The sequence below is a fragment of the Chamaea fasciata genome, unplaced genomic scaffold (genome assembly GCF_029207755.1).
Source record: "Chamaea fasciata isolate MVZ Bird 193981 ecotype frontalis unplaced genomic scaffold, bChaFas1.0.hap1 SCAF_2, whole genome shotgun sequence".
Lineage (NCBI taxonomy): Eukaryota > Metazoa > Chordata > Aves > Passeriformes > Sylviidae > Chamaea > Chamaea fasciata.
The window spans coordinates 76,603,498-76,630,975 of NW_027094087.1; the positions used below are offsets into that span (position 1 = coordinate 76,603,498).

Consider the following 27,478-nt stretch of genomic DNA (forward strand, 5'->3'; position numbering starts at 1 on the left):
CGGGGCTCGCCTGGCATCGATCCGCCGCCATCGGCCCGGGCTGCCCGAGCGCAGCGCTCCGGGGAGCCCCAGCGCTCCTCCCTGCCGCCCGCTCCCCTTACGGCTGCCAAACGAGGGCTGTCACCTGCTGCTGGGGCTTGCTTCGTTCTCCGGCCGGCAGGAAGCACCGAGGCAGTGTCACCAGCTGAACCGAGCGCTGTGTAGTGCCGTCAGCTCCACGTTGTCCCTTTGATGTCCACGGCGTGATGGAAAACTTAGTAAGCAAGTAAATGGAATACATGCTATGTGGAGGGCAGCTTTCTGCCTTGTTCCTTCCTCTCGAGCCAAGGAAACAGATTTCCTAGACTGCTGCTGCCGCCAGTTTCTAGCGATTCGTGGTTCCCATGTGATTCTGACCTGCGGCTCCCATGGACTGATGCATCTGAGAAGTTGCTCAGGGAAGATGTGGATGCATCCCTGGAAGTGTTCAAGGCCAAGCTGGATAGGGCTTCGAGCAACCTGGTCTAGTGGAAGGTGTCCATTCCCAAAGCAGGGCATTGGAACTAGAAGAACTTTAAGGTCCCTTCCAACCCAAACCATTCTGTGAGTCTGTGTTTCCATGACCCACTTTGCTCTCGACTCAGTCAGTCCACAGCAGACCGTCCCATGTGCCATTTGTGCCACCAAGCCATGGGGAAAGCTGGGAGAATGCACAACAATACACCATGATGTACATTTCATACATGCACCTTACTGAGCCATGTATGTGAAATAAATGGATGAGAAATTTAGCATGTGAAGAAGAGCCAGAGTGCCGGGCTGACAAGCAGAGTAGGTAAGCGAAGCTACATGTTCCTAAGACTTGAATGAACTCAGAATGCAGAAACAGTAAAATATTAGCAGACATTGCCAAAAAAAGAATTTTCTGAAAGAACAATGGACTCCTTCTTTGAGATTTGAAGATACAGTGATACACTCTAGTTTACACAACCAATCCAATAGCATTTTCTATTGCATCCACTTAATAATTACCTGGCTGCTGAACAGGTTCATTTTGTCTTGGGTACAAATCAAACAAGCTTTGCAATGCATTGCAATTTGGAATATCTACAGTCACCACTTCAGCTGCTAAAGAAGGCTGCTCTGATTTGTGATACAGAGCTACAGCTGAACCTGGATTTCTTAAATTGTATCTATATGGGGGTAATCTACTCAAAGGAGCTCTAACCTCTTAGCAGTTACCTGTATCCTTGACTGTAAAAATTTGTGAATAGATTTTTTAAGATAAAACATGAGTAGGTGGTTATAGCTATATTTATAGCAAGTTCTCCAGTAAGAAACATAAATCTTGCTGTATAAGCTCCACTGACACAGCTGATGCTAGTCATGTATCACTTCTCAGCGGGATATACATATATGGCCACACAGCACAGGCAGTGTTGCGTTTCTCTATTATGGTTACTCCAGCAAAACAAGCAATCTGTAGTGCAGCAAAGAATGCTGAAACCTCTGATGGCTCACTCATCTACAGAAATAATTGAGATATTACCACCATTTTCTGTTAAAGCATGGAATTGAAGATGTAATTTCTTTCCTGAATAATGGGAAAGTTCCCATTGCATGACCAGTGGTGGTAAAAGGTTAGTTCCCAGGCACATCTTACACAGACCCATGCATTTAGTGAAAACAGAGAGTAGGCCTTTGATGTTTCTTCCTAGAAAGCAACATGCAAGTGGGATGCAGAAATTAAGGAAAAACACCTGTTTTCTCAAAAGTTGTGGATAAATGAGCTAGTTGGACCACCCTGGCATTCACTCAGGTAATCTTTCAATATTCAAGGTCTCTATTAATCCACCAAGAATTCACCCAGATGAGTACACATTTTAATTTGTCCCACAGAAAGAGATAAAAGTACACACAATTGCTTCACAGCTATTTTTGAGGTGGATTGGCTTCTGCTGTCCTTTGGTAAGTGGATGCCACAGGATTGATCTCTGTGGGGCTATTTTATGGCTGTACTTGTTGCAGGGACAGAATTTGTTCTCAGAGGATATAAGTTTCCCAGTTCGCCTCCCTTTCTAGGAGGAATCTGAGCACAGCAAGGCTGTTAAATACTCATCAAAAAAAAAAAAGCAGAAATGCATTTCTGCTTTTTTGTCTACAAAACTCTGAACTCACAGAAGCATATTTTAAGGTGTAATAAAATACTGTCCTGCTTCTTCTACACAGGATCCTGAACTCCATCATCTCATGGTCACCACAACCAAGGCTACTCCCAGCTCTCATATCTTAAATCAGTCCTGCTTTCTTAGAAAGTTCGAGGTCCAGCAGCAGAGGTCTTCTTAATGGCTCTTCCACCTTCTGTGTCAAGAAGTTGCCATCAGTGCTCTGCAGGAACCTTCCAGGCTGTGTGTCCCCAGCTGTAATGATCCTTCCACACAAGGGATCCTTCCACATACTCCTCAGTTAAAGATTGTAGCTTAGTCTGTAAGATTTTTTCCTTGCATCTCCTAGGTAGGAAGAACACAATCTTTTCAGAGGAGCTGGTGAGGTGAGTCCATAACACTGAATTGTTGATAACAACTATTCATTATTTAAGGACTAACAACCTGAATTAAAACTGAAGTATTTTAAAGAAAAATTAGGGCAGATTACTAGGGCAAATCTGTTTAGATTGTGTGTGTCTTAAAAACATTAATAGATGGTTTTGACTCTTTTTTTTTAGATTGGAAGATTTGTAATAAGGATAAAGAAGTTGCAGAGGTGTGCAGCTCAATCATGGGATAGCCAGTATTGCATTGGATGCTGCAAACTGAGTGGGGTTGTACATTCATTCATTCTAAACAAAGGCTAATGGATCTTGCTCTACAACCACAATCCATTTGGCTTTCACGACAGTAGTAGCCAAACACTAGCACTTGTCACTTTCCAGTAACTACTCCTCCCAAGATCATACATCCTTTCAAGGAAAGTTTATTCCTGCTTTCCAGATAAGGAATCTCGGGGGGCAAAGTGATTTGTTTGCTCTTTTGAGCATGACATTTCTCATGCATTGCATCATGTTTTGCTAGCAGAGCAAATAAAATAGGTGGAATGGTCTAGGGGAGATGGCGACTGCTGGGAAGGAGGGCACCAGGGGTCTCTGAATGGTCTGCAGCAGTTTCAGGTGCTTTCAAGCAGCAGCAGTCCAGCTACTGGCTGCTGTGCACACATAGGTTGGTATTTGAGATGCTCACTCAATTTGCATGCAAGAAGCAACTCTGGCCCCAAAGCATATGGACTTGCTTCTTCAGGAGTTTGCTAAACCAGACCAGGGACATGCAGAGAAAGAGGGTTCTACCAACCCAGCCTGCCAGCCCAGCCCAGCAGCATTCAAAATAATCATCTCCAGAAAAAGGAAAAGAGTTCATGTGCTTTGTCCCACAAGGGACTTGGCTTCTCTGGCACGTGTTTATGTACACAAACTGAATGTGGGTGGAGGGTAAAGCAGGGGAGCGGGAACTAGAGCGCAGACTTGTACCTTAATAAAATAAATAAATGAACTCTATTTACCTGGAGCTGCCCCACACTGATGGCAGAAGTCTTTGGCTCATTACCACTGCCTGTGACAACATGCAAAGTTAACTAATATGGCAGATGTAGACCTAATGAGTTAATAGTAAACAGTACATTGTGAATCACTCCTGCCAAGATGTGAGCTTGTTCCTTTTATGTTTGCCGAAAACAACTTGAGGTTGATAACTCTGTTTTGTTTCCCCTTCATTTACTCTGATAACATTGTTTCCTCGGTAGAGCCAGATTTACCCCTTGTCCAATTCTCTTTATATCTATCTCCATCCTGACACCACCTTTGCTGCTGTTTCCTTCCATGGGTTTTCCCCTTGGGGAATCTGAAGGGGATCTTTTGTGCAAAGCCTGGATTTAATAGGGAACCTTGGTTCTGGAAATCCAGGTCTGTATGGAAACCAGCCTTAGCTGAGTTGCAAGGAGGGGTTCAAAATCTTCACTATGGACTTAGAGATATGACCATCCCTTCCAGCCCTGAAAGGCCTTTGTGGATCCAGCCTTCAGCCTGAATCTTTGTACCACAGGCACAACCAAATGCAGAGCACTCATTGTGTGCTATTGCAATGCATGAGACAGGGAGAACAGAAACACACACAGTAATCCCAGATTTGATGCTGATTTATGGTCAGATGTTGTGCAACCCATCTCTGAGGCTTGGAGATTCTCCCTGCCAAGGGAGGGCACTCCCAGCAGGTATGTGGGGAAGACAAATAAGACTGTTAGCATAAGTATTAAGGGCAGCTGGCAGGGGAAGTAGGGCAGAACAGAAGAGCTCCTGATTCAAAACCTTTACATACTCCTTTCTACTCCAGATAAACACCTGTTTCTACCCTTGAAGTATATGACTGTATTCAAGAAAAAACAAACAAACAAGTGTATGAGTATCCTTCATCCAAGCTAGAATTCAAGCCTTTCACTGGAAGGTGAAAGCTTTTTTTTTTATTCTGAATTATGCATTACTGCCTTTTTCATATTAAATTTGAATTTGCCTACTCACAGCATCACCCTCTCTCACCTAAGGCAGTTCAAGGAGGCTGAATGTTGTTCAAAGCAGATCTTGAAACAATCCAAACATCTCTTCAACAGTTTTTTTTTCTTTGTATTGTCACAGTGTTATTCTTCTGAAACTTCAGATCTGTGTTGTGAGACCTGACATTTTTGTGTGAATTTTTTCTCTTCTCATTGCATTGTGTCCACTGAAGTTTCAGTTCTAGCATGTTTTTAGACAAGTTGTGTTCATTTTTTTTTTTCATAAGGAGAGCACATGAGATTGTCAGCAACACAGCAGCTGCTAGGTAGAGCTGGCTGGATTATCCTGTCAACTTATGCAACCAGCCCTACAACATGAATCATATTGTTGACTGGACCACGCAAGTACAAGTGTCATCTCTTGACCAATCTGTGTTTTGACTCAAGCAGATGTTAAAGACTGGAGTTAAACTGACACAACATTTAGGAACTGATGAGAGATTTGTATTTAACTTGTGAAGATACTTAAAGGATTATTTTTAAGTGATGCACCCAACACACACACACACACCCCCCCACACACACCACCCCCAAATAAACCATCCTTCAAGACTGGATGCTCACATTTTCAAGGGAAAGCATCCTAACACCCTTTGATTTTCACATCATTTTTGAGGTGGGTGAGGCAGCACTGATGTACAAAGTAGACCTGACTTCGGATGACATCAAGGTCCACAGCGGAAATAACATATTTTGAGTTCAGGTAACAGAACAAGATCATATGATTTTCTAGAGACAGATTTTCCAATGTGGAAGTTCTGCAGCTGGAGACCAAGAGCTGACACTGTCTACCTGTTGGAGCCCTGTTAGAAGCTGGCAGATGGACTCATTCCTCCTGAAATGGATTTTCATGTTATTTACACATTCATATTTTCCCCACAGGTTACCAAGCTTTCTTTTTTTCACTACCCAGAGCTGTCCTGTGTATTGTTCAGATTTAAATTAAAACTTTAACAGCAGTATCTGACAGAATTTAATGTGCAATTGGATTTTAACAAATTCATTTATCTCGCTGCTCTCTCATGAAGTCTCTATAAAGTCAATTTTTGTATTTCATCTTAGAAATCTTGGTCAGTTCTGTTGCTATTGAAAAATCACAGCATCCAGGGCTTAATTGGATTAATTCACCTGTGGACTGCAGTACCCCTGAGTGCTTCCCTGCGTCTCTACTTCTCTTTGGTCTTTTCCAGTAACACCTCTAACCTTCTCTAGGTAGTCTCCTTATTTTTGTGATATTTGTCCAAATTACTGGACAAAAAGACATGTTAGGATTGATCTATGTCGTTATAGTCTTACTTTCTTTGTTCTTGACACTTCCCAAAAAGTGCCACAACACAATCCAATTACTTTGTTCTGTCAGCCTCTAGAACAAGGAGGTCCTCTTACTTTCCCACACTTAGAAAGCCCAGGATCTGCTATTACTTTACAGGAAGTGTAAACAAATGCAATAGGTCAACCCATTTTCCTCTTAGAAGAGTGGGAGATTTTGAAAAGAAAGAAAGAAAGAAAGAATCCCAAACAAAACCAAAAACAACAACAACAAAAAAGGCAAACACCACCACAACAGAAATCCAGCCAATGATAGCTTTTTCCTTCTTGCAAAGGCATCTGGGTAAAATGAATGCATTCAATACAAAGGTTACAATATGACAGTACATAAACCACCTGAAATTACACAATATATTTCATAAACTGAAACTGCAGCACATAAATAATCTACTTGTCAGCATAACATGTTGCTGGGTCACTTGCTGCTTCCCTCACTGTAAAATCTTTTCCAAGGAGCAGGAAACTGTCTTCCAAGAGGAACCAGAGAGAGAAGAGAAGCAGCATATTCCCTTTGAGCAATGCTGTTATGCAGAATTATAGGGAACACATCTAATGACAGGGAAATATTTTTTTAGGAAATCATTAAGAATTTTACCATGAAGGTTAATGTTTTTTCTAAAGATGAAGTGAAGTGTGTTTGATTTAGGCATTTCAGCAACTGCGTTTTTTTCTTTGGGGACCCAGTTGTAAAGGGCCAAAGAGTACCAAGAGTTTTTTCAGCCTCTACTTACAAATAACTTTGTAAATACAGTCAGACTAATACACTTCTTAGGCTGACAACTTTGGAGTGTGGATTTCAGAGGAGACCCCACAGATACTTGAACACGTGCCATAAGAATACTTTCATGTCAGGACAAAAGCAAAGCCTGGGAGTTTATTGACTACTCCTCAAAATGATTGGGCTTCTTCCTGCTCAGGCTACACTCGTTGGAATACACCCAGCCATTTCTTTCTTTTAAGTACATGTTTATTCATATGCATTGAAACATGTTCCCTTTGTCAGAAACATCTCCTGGAGATACCAACAAATAAATGATTGTCTATGGCCTTGTAGCATATTCCTCGTCAAAAAAGTAGCATCAGCAACACAGAAATTTTAGTTCTCTAATGAAAATTACTGCAATGCTGGTGCTGAAAGCTATCCTGAAAAGAGTGAGCAGAGACTCACTTTTTGGCAGCTCAGGCTGGAAACATCTCTTTTCAGATGTTTAAAAGAACTCTAATCCTGGCCGATGGGCTCCTTTCCACCAGTGGGACTTTTTATCTTTGTTTCTCCCTCCTCCTCTCATTAAATTGAAAATCAAATTGCCATCTCTCTCTTTCTGCCTAAAATCCTTTTGCTGAGGGAAGGTTGCAATGGGAAGGAGAATAAAGGGTACTGAGCTCTTGTATGATTGAGCTCTTGCAGTTTCCACTTCTAAGAATCATATTATCTACCCATCTTTTAAATACCTTCAGGGACAGTGACTCAATGATTTCCCTGGGGAGCCTGCTCCAATGTGTTACTGCCCTTTCAGTGAAGATTTTTTTCCTAATATCCAGTCTAAACCTTTCCTGTTGCAACTTGAGACCGTTTCCTCCTGCCACCTGTTACCTGGGAGAAGAGACCGCCCCCACCTTGCTACAACCTCCTCTCAAGCAGCTGTAGGAAGTGAGAAGGTTTCCCCTGAGCCTCTTTTTCTCCAGGATAAATAATCCAACAACCCTCCTCTACTCCTCATGGGATGCAGGTTTCAGACCCTTCAGCAGCTCTGCTGCCCTTCTCTGCAGGCACCCCAGCACCTCAATATCTTTATTGTAGCAAGAGACACAAAATTGAGCCCAGGGTTCTTCTGGTAAGCATGGCTCCTAGGTATGGAGAGGGTAATGATCACAAAAACCTATCACTATTTTTATAGTAGTTTAAATATTTAGAGATAATATGCTGCCTAATCAAAGGTTATATCTTGTTCCACACACTGAGCAAGACTTAATTTTCACTGCTTTCTGAGCTGTCAAATTTTGCAGCGTGTATAGCTATTTTTTGAATGTGCATTTTTATAAATGAACAAATTTTGCAGAAAAAGCTGTTATTAATCAGACTGTAACAGGTCTGTTGGTATCGAAAACAGCAGTTCAGAACTCTCAGCTTTGCTGTTTCTTTCTTTGCTATTGACACACTGACACTTCAGTGAATCATCTAAACTTTTCCATCTGTAAAAACAGAATCGCTATCAATCTTACAGATATTAATCAGATTTTCACACTTTATTTTTTTACTTCTTTACCCTTAAAAAGCTATATAATATGATGGTGTCTTGTATTCTAAAATATCAAGTCTGCTTATAATGAGATCATCAGCACACTGTAAATCTAGTGATCCCACACACATGCTACACGAAAACCTTGTAAAAGAAAGATTTCAAATTGCTCAACCTAGCCTAGATACACTACATATATGGGAAACATAACAGCAGTCCCTTCACAATGCAAAAGCAGAGCAATCTTTCCCTATGATCTATACTGAAAAGCAAAAGAAGAAAAAAAAAAAAAGAGGGGAAGGGCATGCAAGCAGAATTAATTGCTCTATTTTTTGTTTGTTTGGAAAATGATGCAGAACAGATTAGCCTGCAATGTAGTGCTTTCTTCCATAAACAAGCAATTACATTTGGTCAAAGGCAAAGCTGTTTAAAACACTCCCAGCTAGTTACAGGTAAAAGCTAGAACAAAATCACACTGCTGCTCTATTATCACCTCTCTGTTACTTACTGGTGTATCCCAAAAAGATGTATCCACAGATGCATTAAGCCTCATATTGAAATAGATAGATTTTATCTGGGTTTTGAGAACATTCTTAAAAGGGAACAAGAAAATATGGTTAAAGAACAAAGTATCATCCTCTTGCTCCCATATCCATTCACTTACAATTCCTGGAGACAAGGAGCAGTTCCTGCATTCTACTAAAACGACTTCCTATTCTTCCTATCTGTTCTCAGATGACTCAAACTTCTAACACTGCCTCTCAGCCAGAGTTGGTTTTGTTAATATTCACACTGACCTTTTCCTTTATGGTTGACTTGGTAACAGCTGATGCTGGGTATCTGCCTGGGGCTTGAAATGCTCCCTCCAATAACCCTTGATGAGTTCCTCTGAAGGCCAACAAGCCTTTCCAGAAAAAAAAAAAAAAAAAAAAAAAAAAAAAAAAAAAAAAAAAAAAAAAGTGTTCAACTGCACTCAGCTGAGACCCCAGATGTTTTTCATAGGGCAAATACAGAAAAAAACCCCAAGTATATTCAGAAATCTTGTGCAGAGATGGATGCTGTCCCACCAAGAATCCTCACTAACACCCTCCATTTGCTGCATGGGGTTATTAACAAGCAGGAAGACACCTCTGGTGCAAGATGCTCATGTTCAGAATGGATTGAGGTGAGATTTAGGACACCATTGTAGTACAGTTGCACAGTTCAACGTATTTGTGTCTAGCTCATCTTAAACACAATGAGATGAACCATGACATATCAGGAAGATGTTCTGTCTGGTGCTGACCATAACTATTGTTTGAACATCAATGCTGCTGACATGTGCTTTGAAAAGAGCAGCTGAACACAGCAAAGGACTGTGGCTAAATGGCTTATCCACGGGGAAGAAAACATCCTTTTTTTCCTCCCTGAAACGTCACTGGATCTGAAAAGAATGAAAATGGCCAAAAAGGAGTGTTCAGAGACTGGGCATTGCAGATGAACTGGTGAGGAGAAAGACCAGTGGACTTGATCTAAAGAAAGCAATGATACAGACAGAACCAAAAACATTTCAGCAGCCAGGCTGCTGAAAGTGAGCTGACCCAAAAGTCAGGTAGAAAGGTCAGACCAGGCAGAAGGGACACACTGCACGTGACTTATCTTTTCCCTTCTCATGATTAAACATGTATTTTTCACTCCTGCTGTTATGCAATGCAGCTGCATGGTATGAAACCATTGCCACATCCTCCCAACAGGTGCTGCCACATTTTGTATCGGGGTGAAGCTGGAATCATATTAATTGTGTTTTAAATTATTTGGGATAGAGAGGTGCCATTTAACTTTCCCTGTACTACTTCACTATTTTGTTGTTGTGGGTTTGTTTTTATTTTTGTTTTTGTTTGTTTGTTTTTTAACAGCAGTTTGACATATCTGGTAACCAGAACAGACAGAAGGAACAGAGATGATAAAACAAAGCCAATCTTTTATATAGTGGTTCAGTTCTCCTAGCAAAGATGTTTTAAAGAATTAAGGTTTCAGTAAGGGAGAAGCCAGGCCTGAGGCAGGGTGAGGAACATGGATGATCTCTCTTTTGATCCTTGTGGGTCTCTTCCAACTCAAAATATTCTATGATAGTAAGATGCTAATATTGCCAATACATAAATTAAAAAATTACCAGTTATTCTTTAATACAGGACTTGAAAAATAGTTCTGATGACAACTGTACACGTAAATTGCATGCAATATATAAAAAAGGCAAAGAAGAATTTAGTGCAGGTTTTGGGCAGGAATCTGTAAACTTCAATGGCAATATAACACATCCTGCTAGGAAAGGAGGGAGATCTGTTCACGTCTTAATTTACATATAGTGATAAAATTAGGATAGAGTCAAGCTAATACATATTAATCTTAATTGAAAGAAATAAAAATAATTAAAATATACAAAATAAATGGATTAAGCAAATGGTGTTGAAATAGGTTAAATTGAAATGCTTTCTATCAAATATTTAACTTTTTGACGGATAACTCCAGTGTAGTATCAAGTGTACTTGACTTGCAATTTGGTAGAAGGGAAAAAAAAAAGCCCAAATGAAAGATTTACAAGCTCCAGGAGGACCACACCTCAATAAACAACTTTTACAACTAAAGAAGACAACAAAGTATACTGAAAATTCTGTCACATGCTTATTAATTCAAATTAACTCAGTTTGCAGTACAGGCCCAGTCAGGTATGTAGAACTTGAGCCAGAACAAGAACAGCTCCAATGCAGCCATTCCCAGCACATCACCAAATGGCTATATGAAGTTTGAAGAGTTTTAAAATGACCAATCAGGACACAAGACACATCATGGGTGAAATTCAGTTAAGGAATTCCAGCCTCTAAGAACTTCAGCCCTTCAGAACTTCTAAGAACTTCAAAAACAACTTTGTTGCTTTTGACAGGATGAGACAAAATACAACTTTCATGCTGCATGGACCAAATGACATACCTGTCTTATAGAAGCTGATAAGTACCACCCAAAACTGAGATAAAGTTTCTCGTTGCTACCTGTAAAGTGGAGGCAGAGAAAAGGAACAAGATTGAAGTTCTAGAGCATTCATGCAAGACACTGCTCTATCAAAGCAGCATCTCAGGAACTTCATCATTTATAAATTTCAAATCACTTCAAACACTAGAAATATTAGGGTGTAGTTGCCTGGAAACTGCTTCACTAGTGCTTGTGGTGCAAGTTCCTGCTGTGATTAATGCCAGGCTGAAACTGGGCTGTTGAACACAAGTCTTACGGTAAGTACTGATGTGCTGTCCTGAGTCAAAACCCAGTTAACAGAAGACTGCTTTCTAAAATAATCATGTTACAGACTGCATTCCTCTGTTTTTTTCCAGACCATTATTATAAAATAGCCATGAAACAGAACAGGTTAAAGGTAACTAACAGTAGCTTAAGACAGCTCATGATTTCAGAATTTCAAGGTTTGGTTTTAGCACTTAGACCTAAGAGTGACCATTAGCCCTGAACCACAGGTTAACCATACCTGAAATAAAATTGTAATTAAACAACACCACCTCAATACTTTTGGAATTGAGCACTGTTGATAGTGCTTCATGTAGTTGTTGACAGGGATTAAGAACCTGATTTGAATTTCCAATCTGAATTTGCCTAGCTTTACATCTTCCTTAACCAAACTAAAAAACCTTGCAGCATTCTCTATTCACTTAGTAAAAACTGGTTTTGGGTTGTACACTCCTCAAATTTTTCCTTGGTAAGTTGAAGCGCTGTCCCCTGAATCTCCTATCACGTATTCCTTGAGTATGGATTTTTGTGGCTCTTATATAAATTCTTCAGTACAACATTTTAAAACCTCAGCCCCAGTGTCGACCCAGTAACAGAGTGGTTTAACAGTGTTTTCAGAGGTTCTGTAGGACAGGGGATAAAACCACCATAACACATTCTGTTTACATCCACTTGCTGCAGTAGTCTCTTTGCCACAGAATTACATTTTTATGGGAAGCTCCATGTTCAGAAGATTCCCTAAATCCATTTCACTGGTGCTATTTACCAAGACATAATGTGTGTATTTAAGTTTTTTTCCTGTTCCTAGAAGCATGACTTTGTAGGTGATAACACAAGCAATAGACACTAGCATACTATGTTTAAAGGTATGATAAAAATAAACCACTACCTTAGTTTTCATGCAGTTTAAATAAGGCAGGGTTTTGACACATTTGTTTCTGGAATGCCAGTGAAAATGTTGAATAGTACCACTATGACACCAATATGTTTGGGAAATCTTGTAGAAAGACTCCATCAATGGTCTCTAAAAACATTTGCCAGGCTGCACTTCAACATTTGGACACAGCTCTGTTATAAAGCCCTGCTCATGCCACACTGCTCCAGGGAGCTGAAACAGAAACATTAAGAATGGTTTGAATGAAATATGAGTAAGATTTATGTGAAAGCACGAGCAGTAGCAGCAGTTTCAAGGAACAGCATGAATTGATAACTGAGGACATGACTAACAGCAATTAAACTAGTAAATGCTGAGGAATGTGCTGTTTACATCAAAACCAGGTGGCCTGAGCTCTGATAAGGCTGTGGCAGGATGACTTGTCAGCAGAGGACTCGAGGTCTGATAGCAAGAGGATGGCAGCAGAGTTCCAGCACAGTGTCTGCCCACTGCTTCTTACCCCAGCACGGGAAAAGGCCATAAAGTTACTGAAACAAGGAAACACACACAGGTAACAACCCTCCCTACGATTTATGGGTGATGAGGTAAGCAAGATCATGATGGAACATCACACTGTACTAGCTGAAGGATACAAATACCTGGGTGGCTCTGCTATTTTTATCTGGTGTTAAACCCTGGCAGGCAGCTCAGCTCCACACAGGCACATGTTCATCCCCCTCTCAGTGGGACAGGGGAGAGAACTGCAAGGGTAAAAGTGCAGTAACTTGTGGGCTTGACATAAACATAATTTAGCAAATAAATAAATTAAAAAACCTAAGACACACAAAACGAAACAAAAAACCCCACCAACCCCAAATTGCCATCATGCCCCCCTTCAAACAAACAAACAGGAAAAGAAAAAAAAAAAAGCCAAGCTAAAAAAAGGCAAGGAAAGATAAAAAAAGGCCTAAATCAAGAAAAGTGTTGCCAAAAGCCTAATTGCACATCAGTGACAGATGCCCAGCCAGTCCCCAGGCAACTGCTGCTCTGGCTGACCTCCCTCCCCTCCAGATTAATTCCTAAGCTCTATGTCATATGGTGTGGGATGTCCCTATGGTCATTTGGGATCAGCTGTCCTGGCTGTGTCCCCTCCTCCCAGATCCTTGTGCACCCCCAGCCTGCTCTCTGGTGGACTGAGAGGCAGGAAAGGCCTTGACTCTGTGCAAACACTGCTCAGCAACAGCTGAAACATCCCTGAGTGACCATCTCTGTGTCAGGCATAAATGAAAAACACCTCATCCCAGCTACTGTGAAGAAAATTAACAACATGCCAGCCCAAACCAGCACAACGAACAAGTTTTCCACTGCCAAGGAAGAACCCCAGACATGGCATTTATTCAAGGGTCACCACTCCTTTTCTCCCACGGGGACCTCCAACCTGCCTGGAGTGGCTACTTTGGCATGGGCTTCTTGGTGCTTGTGAGCACATGGGTGTGAAAATAGAGCTGGGTGAAATCTATCAGATTAAACATGACTGTCTAACATGGGTTGTGTTTAAATAAATACCAACTTCCCTTTCATTCTGGCCTTGAGATGAATTTTGTCACATTAATTTCATCCTGCATCTTTTTCTATAAGCATTTTTTACTACTGGCTGTGAGTCATTTTTCCCCTGCAGATGTGCAAGGCAAGTTAATCCTCCATTTCTGAGAACACATTTTAACAGTACAGCTCTTCACCAATACATTGCTGCCTCGTTCTTTACCAGCTGGTATATTCCTTCATTTCTGTTTCAGTTCCTACGTTTTGGAATTATCAGTATCTCCAAAACAGACAACAAGCAATTTTAGCGTAGGGTGTCACCTCCTCTATTTTATCTCTGTCATCTATATAAGTAAAAAAAATAAAAGTCAGTGTCACATAATTTGTTTAGGCACACAATATTTTTTTCCAAGGCTTTACAGTGTATTGTGTATTTTTGCAGTCTCCTAGCACACTGTGATGAGAAAATATTCAGCTGTTTCAAATTACGGATGCAGAACAAGGATCCGACACTGGTGACAATGAGAGAAAAAAGCTTTAAGCAATCAGAAAAAAAAACCCTTCAACAGGCTGTTGTTGATGAAGAGAGATTTTCTTTTCTGTCACAGGCCTTTAAAAAGTCCAAGTAGTCATGTTGACAATTCTTCCATCTCATTACACCAATTATAAAAGGCATTGGTCCCCTTAGTGCATTGTTATTGATTACTATGGGTAACGTGGCTACTAAAGCTTCACTACATGAAACACAGCTCTGGGCTTGTCCTTCCCCAAGCAATGTCCATGCAGTTCTGAGAGGTATGGAATGAACAATGAATTGAACAGTTTTGCTGAACTAAGGTGCTTTTCTTACAGTTACCTGTACATGGTTGGGAACTTCTTATCTTTTCCTTTTAAAGTCCATGACACTGAAAAAACCCAGAGTACTTACCAGCTCTGTCAGAGGTTTCACTTCTATCTTGGTGCTAATAATGTAATCTGGAGTAAAATGATGCAGTCACTTTTTTTTCAGACTTCTTTCAGGCTTCTGAATCTTTTTTTTTTTTTTCAAACATTAAATGCTAACTGAAATTTACTTATTCAGTGGCTACCAGCATTTTCTTGTATTGTCTGATAACTGTCCCAGACTCATAGACATCTGCTTTCCCTTATACACTTGGAAAAAAAATCTGATGTGTTACTTCAATTAATTTGAAAATTACATTTGTATAAAGATGCTTAAACCTTACACAAATTCTTAAAATATTAAATTGAAACAAACCTAACTTCAAAGAATTTTTATTTTGGGAGATGAGTGTGTTTTGAAGGCCTCAGTTGCAGTTCTGCCAATTATGTTCACAATTTTCATGTTCCCCACCTTAATCAGTCACATCAAACTTCCACATTTTTGGGAGTCAGATATCACAGTTATAAACAGATTATACAGCACTAGCTACAAAAACCCCTATCCCAAGAAGCTGCACTTGCTGTTCAGGTATCTGGTGTCAATGAATCTTACAGGACAGAGAGAGATGTACAAAAAATTAAGACGTTCTAAGGATTCACAGTGAAAGGTTATTTACCTAAATCCCTTCAGCCCACTCTTTTCATCTTTCCAGGTAATCTTTCATAGCACAATCCAAGCTGCAAAACAGAACCATGCAGCTAGAAAAACTCTCAGTGCTTTTTTCATCATTTACAACAAGGAGCAGTTAAACAAGGTGTAGCATTCCCAAGTTATTTTACTAGTATCCATCACACCTTGTTTTTGAAAAAAAAAAAAAAAAAAGTTGCAAGTTTTGCATTGAGAAAAGAAATTACGAAATCCTTCTTAAGCAGAAAATGCCAGAAAAAAAACCCTAGTATCTACTACAGTTAACTTGAAAGGGATATATTGCCTAGTCCCTAGATATAATTTAAATTCATTATTTGTGTTGAGACCAAAGGATTATTTAGAATCTAAAAGCTTTTAAATAACTCATATATTCACTATAATACTTAAGAAATGAAAAAACCCCACCATCCAAATACTTTAAAGATGTTAAAATGGTCACTTCCACAAATATCATAAAAGCAATTGAATTTTGTCATTATCTGCCAAAGCTTTCAATTTTTTCTTCCCCCAGGAAGCTCCAGGACCCATAGTCTGAACACAATTAAATACAGAATTTTTCAGTTCATGACAAACCACTGAACAGCAGTCTTCACAAATTTTAACAGCCAACTTTCGTGACAGACAGTGACTCAGATGCCTCCTATGCACTGAAGTCTTCTCATGAAGAAATCAAAGATAATAGAAACTGGGTATAAGAAAAAACCTTGCCTGACTTACTAGACTAGGCATTTTCATTAAGAGCCAGGTCCATCTAAATAACACTGTTTTATTTGAAAGAATTCTATTTACTTAAATATTATTTAATACAATATTTGTAACTTTTTCTGTTAAGTTTCATTTACTGCTTACCATCAGGTCCATCCTCAGACCCAACTGCAAAGACCCCCATGACCTGTTACAAGTTGCTGCTGTGTATGTAACTGTGGCAACAGTAAAACAGGGCACGCTCAGCCCCTTAAAAAAGGGTTTTTGAAGCGTATGAATCGGAAAGGTCCAGTTTCATTTGTCCCCGCACCTCCTTATCTTTACTGTCCTTAAGCCCAACCTGCCCCCTGATTCCTGTGGCTTGGCCTCCTGTTCCCTGCAGAGCACGACAGGCTGTGCCAGACTGATGTGTCAGTCGAGTGGAGGGGTCTCTCTTTATTCTTTGGCCAGAGTCTGTATGTCCTCAGATCCACAGACCCTCTCTCCCCCTCCAGGTTCCCAAGCAGTAGCCAAATGTCAGCCCTGGCAGAGTGCTAAGCTGTGTTTCTGCCATAGCCAGGTTATCCTTCTTTACCAAATATCTGATCACCTCAAGGCCCTGCACTTGTTCTGTGGTGAAGTCCTAGGCTGTCAGAGGTGACAAACTTTGTCACCTGCCCATATTCTCCCACATGCCTGGCTACCCATGACCATACTGCCATGGGACATACCCCCATGTGATGTGATATTCTTGAATTAACCTTAGGAAAAGCTGGGAAAATATACGTGAAACATGCCAGTAGGAATACTTTAGTTATCAAAAGGTATTCAAGATACTGAAGAGTTATTGTAAAACAGGAGAAAATATCTACCCCACAGGAAGAGAAGGGGAAGGTGCCGTTCTTTGTTTCATCCACCAAGTGGTTCTTGGAAAAGGGAAAATGTCTAATTGTTCATTGCCTTAATGAGATGGTTCCCAAAGTGCAGGGAAGGCAACAATGCAAGGTCCAAATACCAGATTAGGCTAAAGGCCAACTCTTTTATCATAGTTCTCACAGACAAAACACAACCAAATGATACAGTGCAAATTCAGCCTTTAACAAGCTCTCAAATTTGATGTACAGCAAAAAATAGGGAACGTGGCAGTGATTAGATAAAATAATACTGTGAACAAGTAAATCAACACTGTGACCAACACCTGTCAAACAAATAATAATTATCAGTTCCTTCTATAACAAGCAGTGGTCAAATCTGTTATCTCAAACCCTTCAAGCCTGACGCTGGGTGCCAAAATAGGACTGTTGTGATTCAACTTCATCCAGCTGCTCTCTCAATCCTCTGCAGCAGGATAGGGGACACAATCAGAAGGGTAAAAGTGAGAAAATTTGTGGGTCCAGATAACGATAGTTTAATAAGTTAAAAAAAAAAACAAACAAAAAAAACCAAAAAAAAAAAACTCCAAGAAAAAACAAAACAAAACAAAAACAAAACAAAACAAACCCAACCCCCCCCCCCCCCAAACAAGAAAAAGAAATTATGCAAAAAACCCTCAATTGCTTGCCAGCAGCTGACCAATGCCCAGCCAGTCCTTGAGCAAGTGCTGCTCTGGCAAACTTTCTCTGCAGTTTTTATTGCTGCACGTGACACCTATATGGTACAGGACACCCCTGTGGTCAGTTGGGGTCAGCTCTCCTGGCTGTGTCCCCTCCACCCAGATCCCTGTGTAACCCCCAGCCTGCTGCTCCCTGGTGGGCTGGGAGGCAGAAAAAGCCTTGACTCTGTGCAAGCACTACTCAGCAACAGCTGAAACATCCCTGAGTTATCAACATCTGTTTGCAGCACAAATCCAAAACACAGCTCCATATCAGTTACTGTAAAGAAAATTAATCAAAAACCTGCAGAGAGCCCAAGTGTTTCTAAATAAACTGACCCACATTGGATACTCAATTTACATGTTACAGAAGTAACAACAGAGAAGGGAAGCTGGTACAGAAGGAATTATTCAGCTGGGAAACACCCACATTTTTTATCTTAATATATATAAAGCTAAACCAGTAAAGGGTGTGTCCCCTCATCTGAATGCATCACAAGAGATTAAGTCTAGAGACACACTGTTTATGTGTTAATCATTAATGATTTAACCCCATGTAAACCTACAGCAATGTCAACTACAGTTCGCTGGTTTTCATAGGCCAAGGTTCAGCAAAACAGTTACACATATAATTAGGTGTGTGTGTGCATATATATATATATATAAAATATATATATTGAATTCTGAATACATACTACATTTATAGGTTAGTTATCTATAGATAAGTCATCATCCAATTGAGGTCTCAGTGCAAATGGGAAACTGTCACTTCTGCTCCCACAGCAAAGTGGAAAAAGTCAGAAAAAATGAGGCAATTTAAAGAAGCCGTCATGATTTACACAGTACCTCTAATACATGCATACAGAAGTCTTCCCAAATGGCAAAACAGCTTTACAGGATATATTCTCTCGATAATGAAATACCTTTTGAGGTAGGTGTTCCTAAACCTGTTTCCACAGATGAACAAAAGCATGAAGTATTTAGGGCAGAGGAGACCAAAAGGGTCTGCCTCTTACAGCATTATGAGTTCACTGTCTAGAAGTGTATGATTTTTTTCCTCTGTAAGGAAAAGAATTTTAAACAACCAGAAATTTTGTTTCAGAAACATAGAGAAAGCAGAGTATATCCAGCATTTCACTGCCAGGATGAGCTGCTTTAGAAAAATCCTTTGATGAGTAATGGCAACATATGTGTTTCATGCTGTGCTACAGAAAAATGACAGTAAACCTTATGTTATAAAGAAAAGATGATTTCTACTGTCATGTGATGAAAAGTTTTGAAGACTTCCTAATACTTACTGTTCTGGAGAATAATAACCTGTAGTCACAGTGACATGGTACTAGAGTCAAATGTGAGGGACTTGAAACTGATGTCTTAACTAATAATTTAATTCCCTTTATACACAAGGAATATGAAATAAGATCTACAAGTGTCTGCATCTCATACGCAGGATGCAAAAAGCCAATTTTTAAAATCAAGCTTTCATTTTTCCCAAATGTCAGGGATGAATCTAAAACAACAACAAAAAAAAACCACAGCACACAGTGAGAAAAGTCACTACCTTTTTCCTTTTAATATAGATGTAGTACAGAATGTTTAATTACAGCAGGACAGTGCTTCCAGTTAAATAAAATTAAAAACCTTTATTTTCCCCAAATATAAAATTACTAAATTAATGTCTTAAAAGAATAAGAATATGGAAAAAGCTTTAAATTATACCACCATTTACCACAGTAACCATGATTACCAATTACATACTCCATTGCTTTGGCAAAAAAGGTTTTTCTTTTAATAACTGCATATAAACCTAACATAGCAAAGACTGTATACATCTTTATATTGCACTTATTTATATACAGGGATAAATGAACTGTAAAGTCTGCATATACTTGGAATGAGCAAATTTTCAAAATAAACTGAAAGCAGAATGGTAAGAGCTGGTATGAATATTAAAAAAATGCTTAGAAATGTAATACATTTATGTACAGACTGTACGGACTGTATTAACAAACAATATGTACATAACAATTTACTGCTATTGATATTTTAGTATAACTCAGTGTTCATTAATACAGACCTTTGGTTGTATTTAGTTGTTGAGTAAGACCTAAGCTCGCATACCTCCAAAATGCAACAAGGTATAAAATAAAGCACAACAATTTGCCAAATGGTACAAAAACTACTATTGTCAGTTGCATTAAACCCCAAAAACTAGTGTCTCTGTCTAGCCCCAAAATAGTTCTTGTACTTGGAATCTCTATGTGCCATACACAAAAAGAACACCTGAATGTTATATATCTGCAAAATTACATCCCACAACACTTTTTTTTTATAATGTGCAATTCATTTTAATAATACTTTCTAACGAAAAACAGAAGCTAACTTCAACTTCATAATTTTCCAACACGCACTTCTGCAATGACATTGTGAACACTTTTAAATTTTACCAGCAAGATTAAAAAATATATATGTGCGCCTCCCTTACTCTAAAAGACTATCACCAGTAACTGCTATTTGCTAAGTGTGCTCAGACATTCGTATGAACTACGCAGTTTGCATGTGCCCAACATTTAGCTTCAAGGTCATCCTGAGTTTGCACACAAAGAAACAAATCCACAAACTTGAAAAGAAGCAAACATATTTTCCTTTACAAAACAATCATGCAACTGAAGAAGAACTGGGCATCCCATGAACTGTTGTGCTTGTCGGAGTCCCACTTATGGCGTTGAAAATGTGTAGCGAGTTGGGCATGACACTGGCCTTTTCTTCCACCGGAGTAATCTTAAAATGAAAGATTTACCAAAATGTTACAAAATGGCACAGGCATGTCTAAAACAGATAACCAATTTCTTGATGTGCTGCTTATCGACTCAGCCTCCCAATACTTTTTCAACTGCACAAAACTTTTCGGAAATGGTTACTCTTTTCAGACATCTTCTCCTAAACTCAGGAGAAGTTACTTCTCCAATTTCAGTTCTCCTAACTCAGATATTACGCTGTCCCCTGTAGAGGATGCTTGGACAGTTTCTATCATTCCTCCTGTTAACTTTCAGGAGTTTCATAGGGACAACAAGCTCACTTGTCATTTTTTGGTTTTCCTTTTTTGACTTAGAGGTATGATTTGAGCATTTCTTACAAAAAGCTATCAAAGCACCGAAAAGATTTCATTCTTAACAGCTATAAACAAATTGATGCGAAAATTAGAAATAACATAAAAAAGGAATTATATAAAGATTAGACAAACTAAGAGAACAAAAGCAGAGAAAACTAATTACCATCCCATCTGATCATATTGGCAAGCAGCAGAGGAGAAAAAAAAAATCTGTTAAGATTCTTTTATGCATTTTTATAACATTTTTTTTTGCAGTTGTTAAGACCTTGCAGTGTTACATTACAGCTAATAGTTTATTCAGCGATGCAAAGCTCTTTTTTCCCAAAACAGCAATAGGCAGGTACATAAAAGAGACATTTTTAAAGATTTAAGTGAAGACCTTCATGTTTCTAAGCCTTCAGGCTATCAGTCTAATTGAAAAAAAAAACAACCACCAACCCTAAAGCAAAGCAAAACTACCACCAACATTGCATGTTTTAATTATGTAAAACTAATTACATTTGTATAAGAACACAGTGGTAGGCTAATAGTACATTATTACTGCAGTCAGTGCTGTGCTTTCATATTCTGTTCACAGTATCTCATGGATATCAGTTGTTTGTCTAAATGTAAACCAAGAGAAGAAAGGGCAATGTGATTTACTCCTGATGTTTCATGACATGCTTTTTCTTATCAGCAATATTTGGAAACTCACATACTTCAGCATTTTTTAAACATCTACATCTTGCACTGAGTTCAAAGTACTTTCTCTTGTGTACAAATTTTCATTATATCCTTTTACTTTTTTCTGCACCAGGGGAATGTTAATCTTGTATTCATCATTAAATTTTTTGACCAAAACACTTGCCTCTCCTTTCCAAGGGGGTATTCTCTATCGCTTTCATGTACCTCGTTCATCTCAATCAACTTTTCAATCAGTTATCCTCCATTCCAAACCCTCCTCTGCTGATCAATAAATCCCATTGAAATACAGTCAAACTGTCTCACTTCTGTTAGCTAGGCAAACTCTTTTTCTGTTCCACAAATCTTTCAAAACTGTTTTCTTCTACTACTGTTTTTTATTAAAAAAAGCTAACCACATAATTCTGGAAAAATGATATCACTTCCTATAACCTTTGGTTCACAATGTTCTCTATTGATGATACTTTAAAAGAGTTAGTTGTGTCATAAACTCTTCTCTGTGTCAGGATATCAAAATAGGTGAAAGAAAATAAGGCCAATGTGCTTCATCATAATTACATAATATCACAGAGCTACTCAGAATACAGTACCTGAGAAACCACATTGGGAAATAGTGGAAAGCAAGGAGGCGTGTGAAGTGAACTTTACACAAGTGGCACATTTTTGAACAGAAAAAAGTTGCCATAAAAGTTTTGGGTATCATCTAAGCAAAGGTAGAATAAAGGCAAATCTCTCTTAAGAATTATAAACTGTTCTGTGGTTCTGAAAAAAGGTTGTAAAAGTAACAGTGAATGAAAGAAAAGGGGGCTGAAGTGATGAATATGATGAATAAAAATGTAAAGAAGGCAGGGATCGAGCACTGAACTTCAGCTCTTCCTGTCCTCCTGGAAATAATATCTTTGCCTTTGAAGTCATGAGACATTTCTACCACGGAACCCAGATGCAAAGGTTGAGTGGTACATCCCACTCAACAAAAGTTCTGGTTTTCCTTCCCCCATATTTCTAGCTAGTCAGTACTGGACTTCCCTCAAGAAAATGTACTGGAATACCTCTTGAAAGACATTTAACTCTTTGTTGCAAAAGCAATTATTTATGCCTCCAAAATCAAACAAGAAAGGGCTAAGCTTGTAGATCATATATATTAATTTCATTACATTTGTTTTATCTTTATCGTAATATTCCTTGCCTACTAAAAAACAGGCTGGTACCAAGGAAATACAGAAGCAAAAAAAAAATGAAGGTCTGCAATTTCATGACAGGCCTATATTCCGATAGAAGGAAAAAAAGAAACAATCCTTTCGTGTAAAGCATTACATTCATTTCCCCTATTCTTTTCACACTATAGTAACATTCTGAATGATAGTATGCATAAAAATTTCAGCACATACTTGTTCATGCATTATTTCAGAAAGCTCTTTTGCCATTTCTCTGTAGTTGGCCTTCATTTCTTCTTGATATTCCAACTGATCTTCCTTTATCAGTCGTTCATTTACACCCAGAGCATGCCCACAGGCTTCAACAAATTGCCTGATTTAGAGAAAATGAGGAAGTTTTCAAATAGAAATCCAAAAGATTGATTTAAAATGTCAGCTTAAAGTATGTTTTTAATGAATCAGAACGCTTTAAAAGTTGAAAGATTCAAAAAGAATTTTTTTGAGTCTAAGAAAAAAGGTCCATCTTTTTCTTCCCTCTTCCCCATACCCAAGAAATCCCAAACCTTCCATGCCATACCTAAAAACTTCTTTTAGGAGCTTTACTTTATTGTCTGGATATCTTTTGGTGTTAGTGTCATCTAAGAAAGCTCTTGCATATGCTAATGGACCAGCATTAACCTAAAAAGAACAAGAATTAAAAACCAGTCAGATATCTGACATCCTCTCTTAGCAATAACAGATGCCACAGGTGTCTACTAGATTTGATTTTCTTATGAGAATACATTGATTTCAAAAAAGCTGGACTTAGAAAACAAGAAAACTGCTGGAGTTGGAGCACTGGAGCAGTGAGAGCTCTCCAGTGCTATAAACCTGTCCTGGCACAAAGAAACCACTTCAATGATATGGCAAAGTAACTGCAGATATTGCCACTCTGTCACCTCTGTTTATGAAATTAGGGTGGGAAAATGAGCTAAACCAATACTGTTTGGTCTGTGTCTCTATTGAAAACAGTTTTCCATGCTGAGAATTCTGCAAGAACCTGCAGAAGTTTAATTGTGCCCTTATGGCAGCTACAGGAGAAGTGGTTTCAGTGACTTCTGACTCATCCTTATTATTCCTTCATTTCACCAATACGAGCCTCTCCCTCCTCACCCCAAATACTAGCTTGACAACTTACTGATTCTGGAACCTTGGTTTAGTTTTGTTCCCTTTTCTGCTGAATATGACAGTTGGTCATATCAGATAACTGCGTTAACAGTTCCTTTGTTTCCAATCAGTTTTAAATTATAGAGCAGCACTTTTGTCACTGCATTTTTTGAAGATCCTTTCCATATTCACTTCTACATGCTAGACCTGCTTCAGGTACCCTATTTTGGTGAATCTGATGGCTTCTTTATACATTCCAGTTCCTGCCTGCCTTAGGCAAAAAAGCATGCACAATGAGATTTTCTATTATCTCCTTCCTATATATTATCATTCACTCTTTATCTCCATAGGGTTCTTACAAAAATATGCCAGACCTACTGTGTGCTGACCTACAGCTGGGCAAAATACTCTAATTTATCTTCAGGTTCATCTATTACCTTCTAGCAGTTTCAGCTTTACACCAAAATCTGGTGAGGCTTGGAATGCAACATATTACAGAGACGGATCTTAATTCTTTAGTGTAACCGTCTCTGATCAGTTGTTTACATGAAATACTTTTATTGCTTTTCCTGTTTAGGAAATAGCTGCAGACAGTGAGCATGTTTCTAATTTAGGACACTCTTGAACGTACAGAATAGAAACCAATTATAAAATGCTACTTCTATCATTTTTCAGGGACAGAAGCCAATGAAACAGCTGCATGGCAAAGGTCTTACCTGAACACTGACACTTCCCTGTAGCTTCAGCTGCAATTTGATCATATCTACTTCAGCTGAAGAGCAAAGCTGCCTAAGCTCTGCAACTTTTTTACTCATTTCATCAATGGCTACTTCAATTGGGTTTAAATCAGTGTGGTGCTGGTACATCACCGGAATGCGCTTTTTCACGTATGGAAAACAATGTATAGCTGTGGACAGAAACAAGTTCAACATAATCAGGAAAAGGTTTTTTAATAAGGTGTGCTTTGAGAGAATCTCATGCTAAAATCTCATTTTGATGTAATTAGCTGCCCAATTTAATAACTTCTATAATTAGAAATACTACCAAATGGACAGGGAAACAAGACACTGAAATGCAAATATGCACAGCGTTACATGCATTACAGCAAAGAAAGATCACTGTCATTACTGCTACTAACAACAACCAAGAAATAAACCACTGGAACTTAATTTATATGAAAAGAATTGCTTAGCATTCACAAATCTCAAAGAGAAGAATCAAAAATAGTGAAGCTGTATTTTCTATTTCCTCACAAGTACTGGCCATGGACAGCTATAAAGTCCCTTACTACTATAAAGTCACTTCCCTATTATAAAGTCACTTATTTGTTTTTATAACTATATTAATACAGAAACTCATACTTAAGAGAGAGAAAACACAAAATAGTCTTTTTCTAAGAAAAAGGAAAGCCAGACTCCAGATTCAGAATTCTGGAAGCTTAAGGAAAAAGAGACAATAATTTTGAGGATTCCTCACTGAAGAAATCAATCTGAAAAACCTGGCTGTGGCCAAAAATATGAAAAGAATTTTAGCTGATAGCTATAAAGGATTTAGTTAAGTGAAATGAAAAAACCCATACAGAACAAAATTAGACCATCTGAACTAATGTTTCCAGTCAAAGCATTCCATAATAAATAAAGAATAAAAATGATACCTGTCAGAATAGTCCGTCGCTTACACTGTTCTTCCACCCCTCCTTGTCTTTTACCACCTTGAGTAAAAGGCATCTCAAACATAAAGCGACGAATGTTATGAGTCCTTTCAAAATCTGTTTTTCTTTCCTGCAGCTCCTTCTCTTCAAAGTATGGAACTACATGTGTGACTTGAATATATGCGTATTTTGAATCTAAATCCTTAGGATTTACCTTAAAAGGAGGACCAAAAAAAAAAAAAATCAAATAGCTACATTGTGAATAAAATGGATCTAATAGTAGTCACACAACTTCCGGAAATTAAATTTGGTCTCTTAACGTCTAAATTGTTGAAAACATGGGAAGTTTTCGTCCTTTCAGAGCGGTTTCCTGTATTCAGTTTTTAAGTATTCTGAAGAAAGACAGCCAGATGCATTACAGCATGTTGTGGATTTTTTTGTTTGTTTGGGTTTTGGGGTTTTTTTAACCACTTGTGATCATGAAACCCAGCACTTTCATCAAGTTCTCCTCTCCTTTTAAAGTTCCAGTATAGAAATCCCCACCATTGCTGCACTTTAAGGCCAAAAAGTGCAGAATTTTTTGAATCAAGGATTCAAAAGGATCCTTATGAAGGAACAAAAAGAGCCACGGAATTATACCAAGAGGAAATCATCATAAAGTCTAAGGAAATCACCATAAATTTCTTCTAAGATACAATTATTATTTTGAGAGGTAACACTACAGAAATTAAGCTTTTTGGTTGTTCTAAAAGGCATACTTAGTAGGAGACAATATTCCTCTCATGCCTTTCCAACAGCAGAGTTTTTAGATGCAGATGCTTGTGTGCCAAATGAGTAACAGACAGTGATCCCACAGTATTTCAAGTAAACTAGTGAAAGCAATATATTAGAATTTTTAGAGAGAATGAAAATCATACTTTGCCAGAATCCTGAATCATTTTGACATTTTCAGCTCCAAATTTGTCAGAGTAGAGTTTTTGGAGTCTTTGGGAAATTTCTGAAAGAGGTGTGAGTTTAGGCTCTTTATAGATATATTCCTTTCCATCTTCATCCTCAAAGAAACCCTGTAAAAAATGAAGCAATCAAAATCTTGGGGAATAAAACACATAAGGCAATGACTAAGATAGACATAATGTGTGTGGTTCAAAGGAAATATAAACATTTAACATTAGTATTCAAGCAAACATAAATAGACAGAAATTAAAATCAAAGTAAAAAGGTTTCCTAAGAGAATCAAAAACAACAGAAAAATGTAATTCTCTACTACAACATGAGTGAAAGATAATGGAAACACAGAGTTTAAATTTTAAAAGTTTGTAGCAGTTCTATGGTGTGCCAAGCCTTTGAGATAAGTTTCCTTCACTTTTATTTAAAAGTGAACTTGCAGCACTGTTTCACTTGCCAAAACTGGTAATCTTGCCCAACAGGACTATCTGATTCACAAGTGACTATTTTGGCAAAAGTTTACATAAAAATAATCTGAAAATTTTCCTTAGGTAATAATAAAAAATTAATTCCATAAGATGAAATTTAATAATGCAAAGATTTTAATTTTATGATGGTCTATTGGTATATACTTCTTTATTTTATTTTACATACCACTGTTTTTAAAACCACAACTAAATGCACAGTCCATGGGAAGTGAAACAGTTTGTTGGTTTAAAACAACAAGCCATGTTGAGTTCATGTTTGAAACCAGAAAATAAATATTTTTATCATAAACAAAACAGACAAAATAGAAAAGCACAACATATCATGTATAAACACAGGCTAGATTGACAAAAATACCCACACCAAGCTAAGGTGAAATGCAGTAGTTGGTACTGCATTGTTTGTTTTGTAAGCGGTTACTGTAATTACCTCAACATCTGTTTCACTGTCTGTAAACTGGTATTGCTATAAAGTCATAAAAGACAACAGAATACATGTGAAGTTATACTGCTCAGAGGATTTTACAATTCTCCATGCTCAGCTGGACAATTAAGCAACTGGGCTATATGCATGTAGAGAGTGTATTACTTGATACTGCGTGATACCA

General features: G+C 38.4%; 1 protein-coding gene across 5 annotated transcripts in view; it reads right to left on the reverse strand.

The window, feature by feature from the left end:
* Nucleotides 1-19,245: 19,245 nt before the first annotated feature.
* The window catches only part of DOCK9 (dedicator of cytokinesis 9), a 113,877-nt gene continuing 105,644 nt past the window's right edge, over nucleotides 19,246-27,478 (reverse strand). For 4 of the 5 annotated variants that reach the window (XM_066176390.1, XM_066176392.1, XM_066176391.1 and 1 more), the window contains exons 48-53: nucleotides 26,358-26,504; nucleotides 25,444-25,654; nucleotides 24,506-24,696; nucleotides 23,221-23,321; nucleotides 22,878-23,016; nucleotides 19,246-20,477 (exon numbers count right to left, since the gene is read on the reverse strand). In XM_066176390.1, coding sequence (XP_066032487.1) covers nucleotides 20,355-20,477; nucleotides 22,878-23,016; nucleotides 23,221-23,321; nucleotides 24,506-24,696; nucleotides 25,444-25,654; nucleotides 26,358-26,504 — 912 coding nt within the window. In that variant the 3' untranslated portion in view covers nucleotides 19,246-20,354. Of the gene's footprint in view, nucleotides 20,478-22,877; nucleotides 23,017-23,220; nucleotides 23,322-24,505; nucleotides 24,697-25,443; nucleotides 25,655-26,357; nucleotides 26,505-27,300; nucleotides 27,337-27,478 lie in introns of all 5 variants that reach the window. The other variant, XM_066176394.1, reaches the window with a different exon arrangement.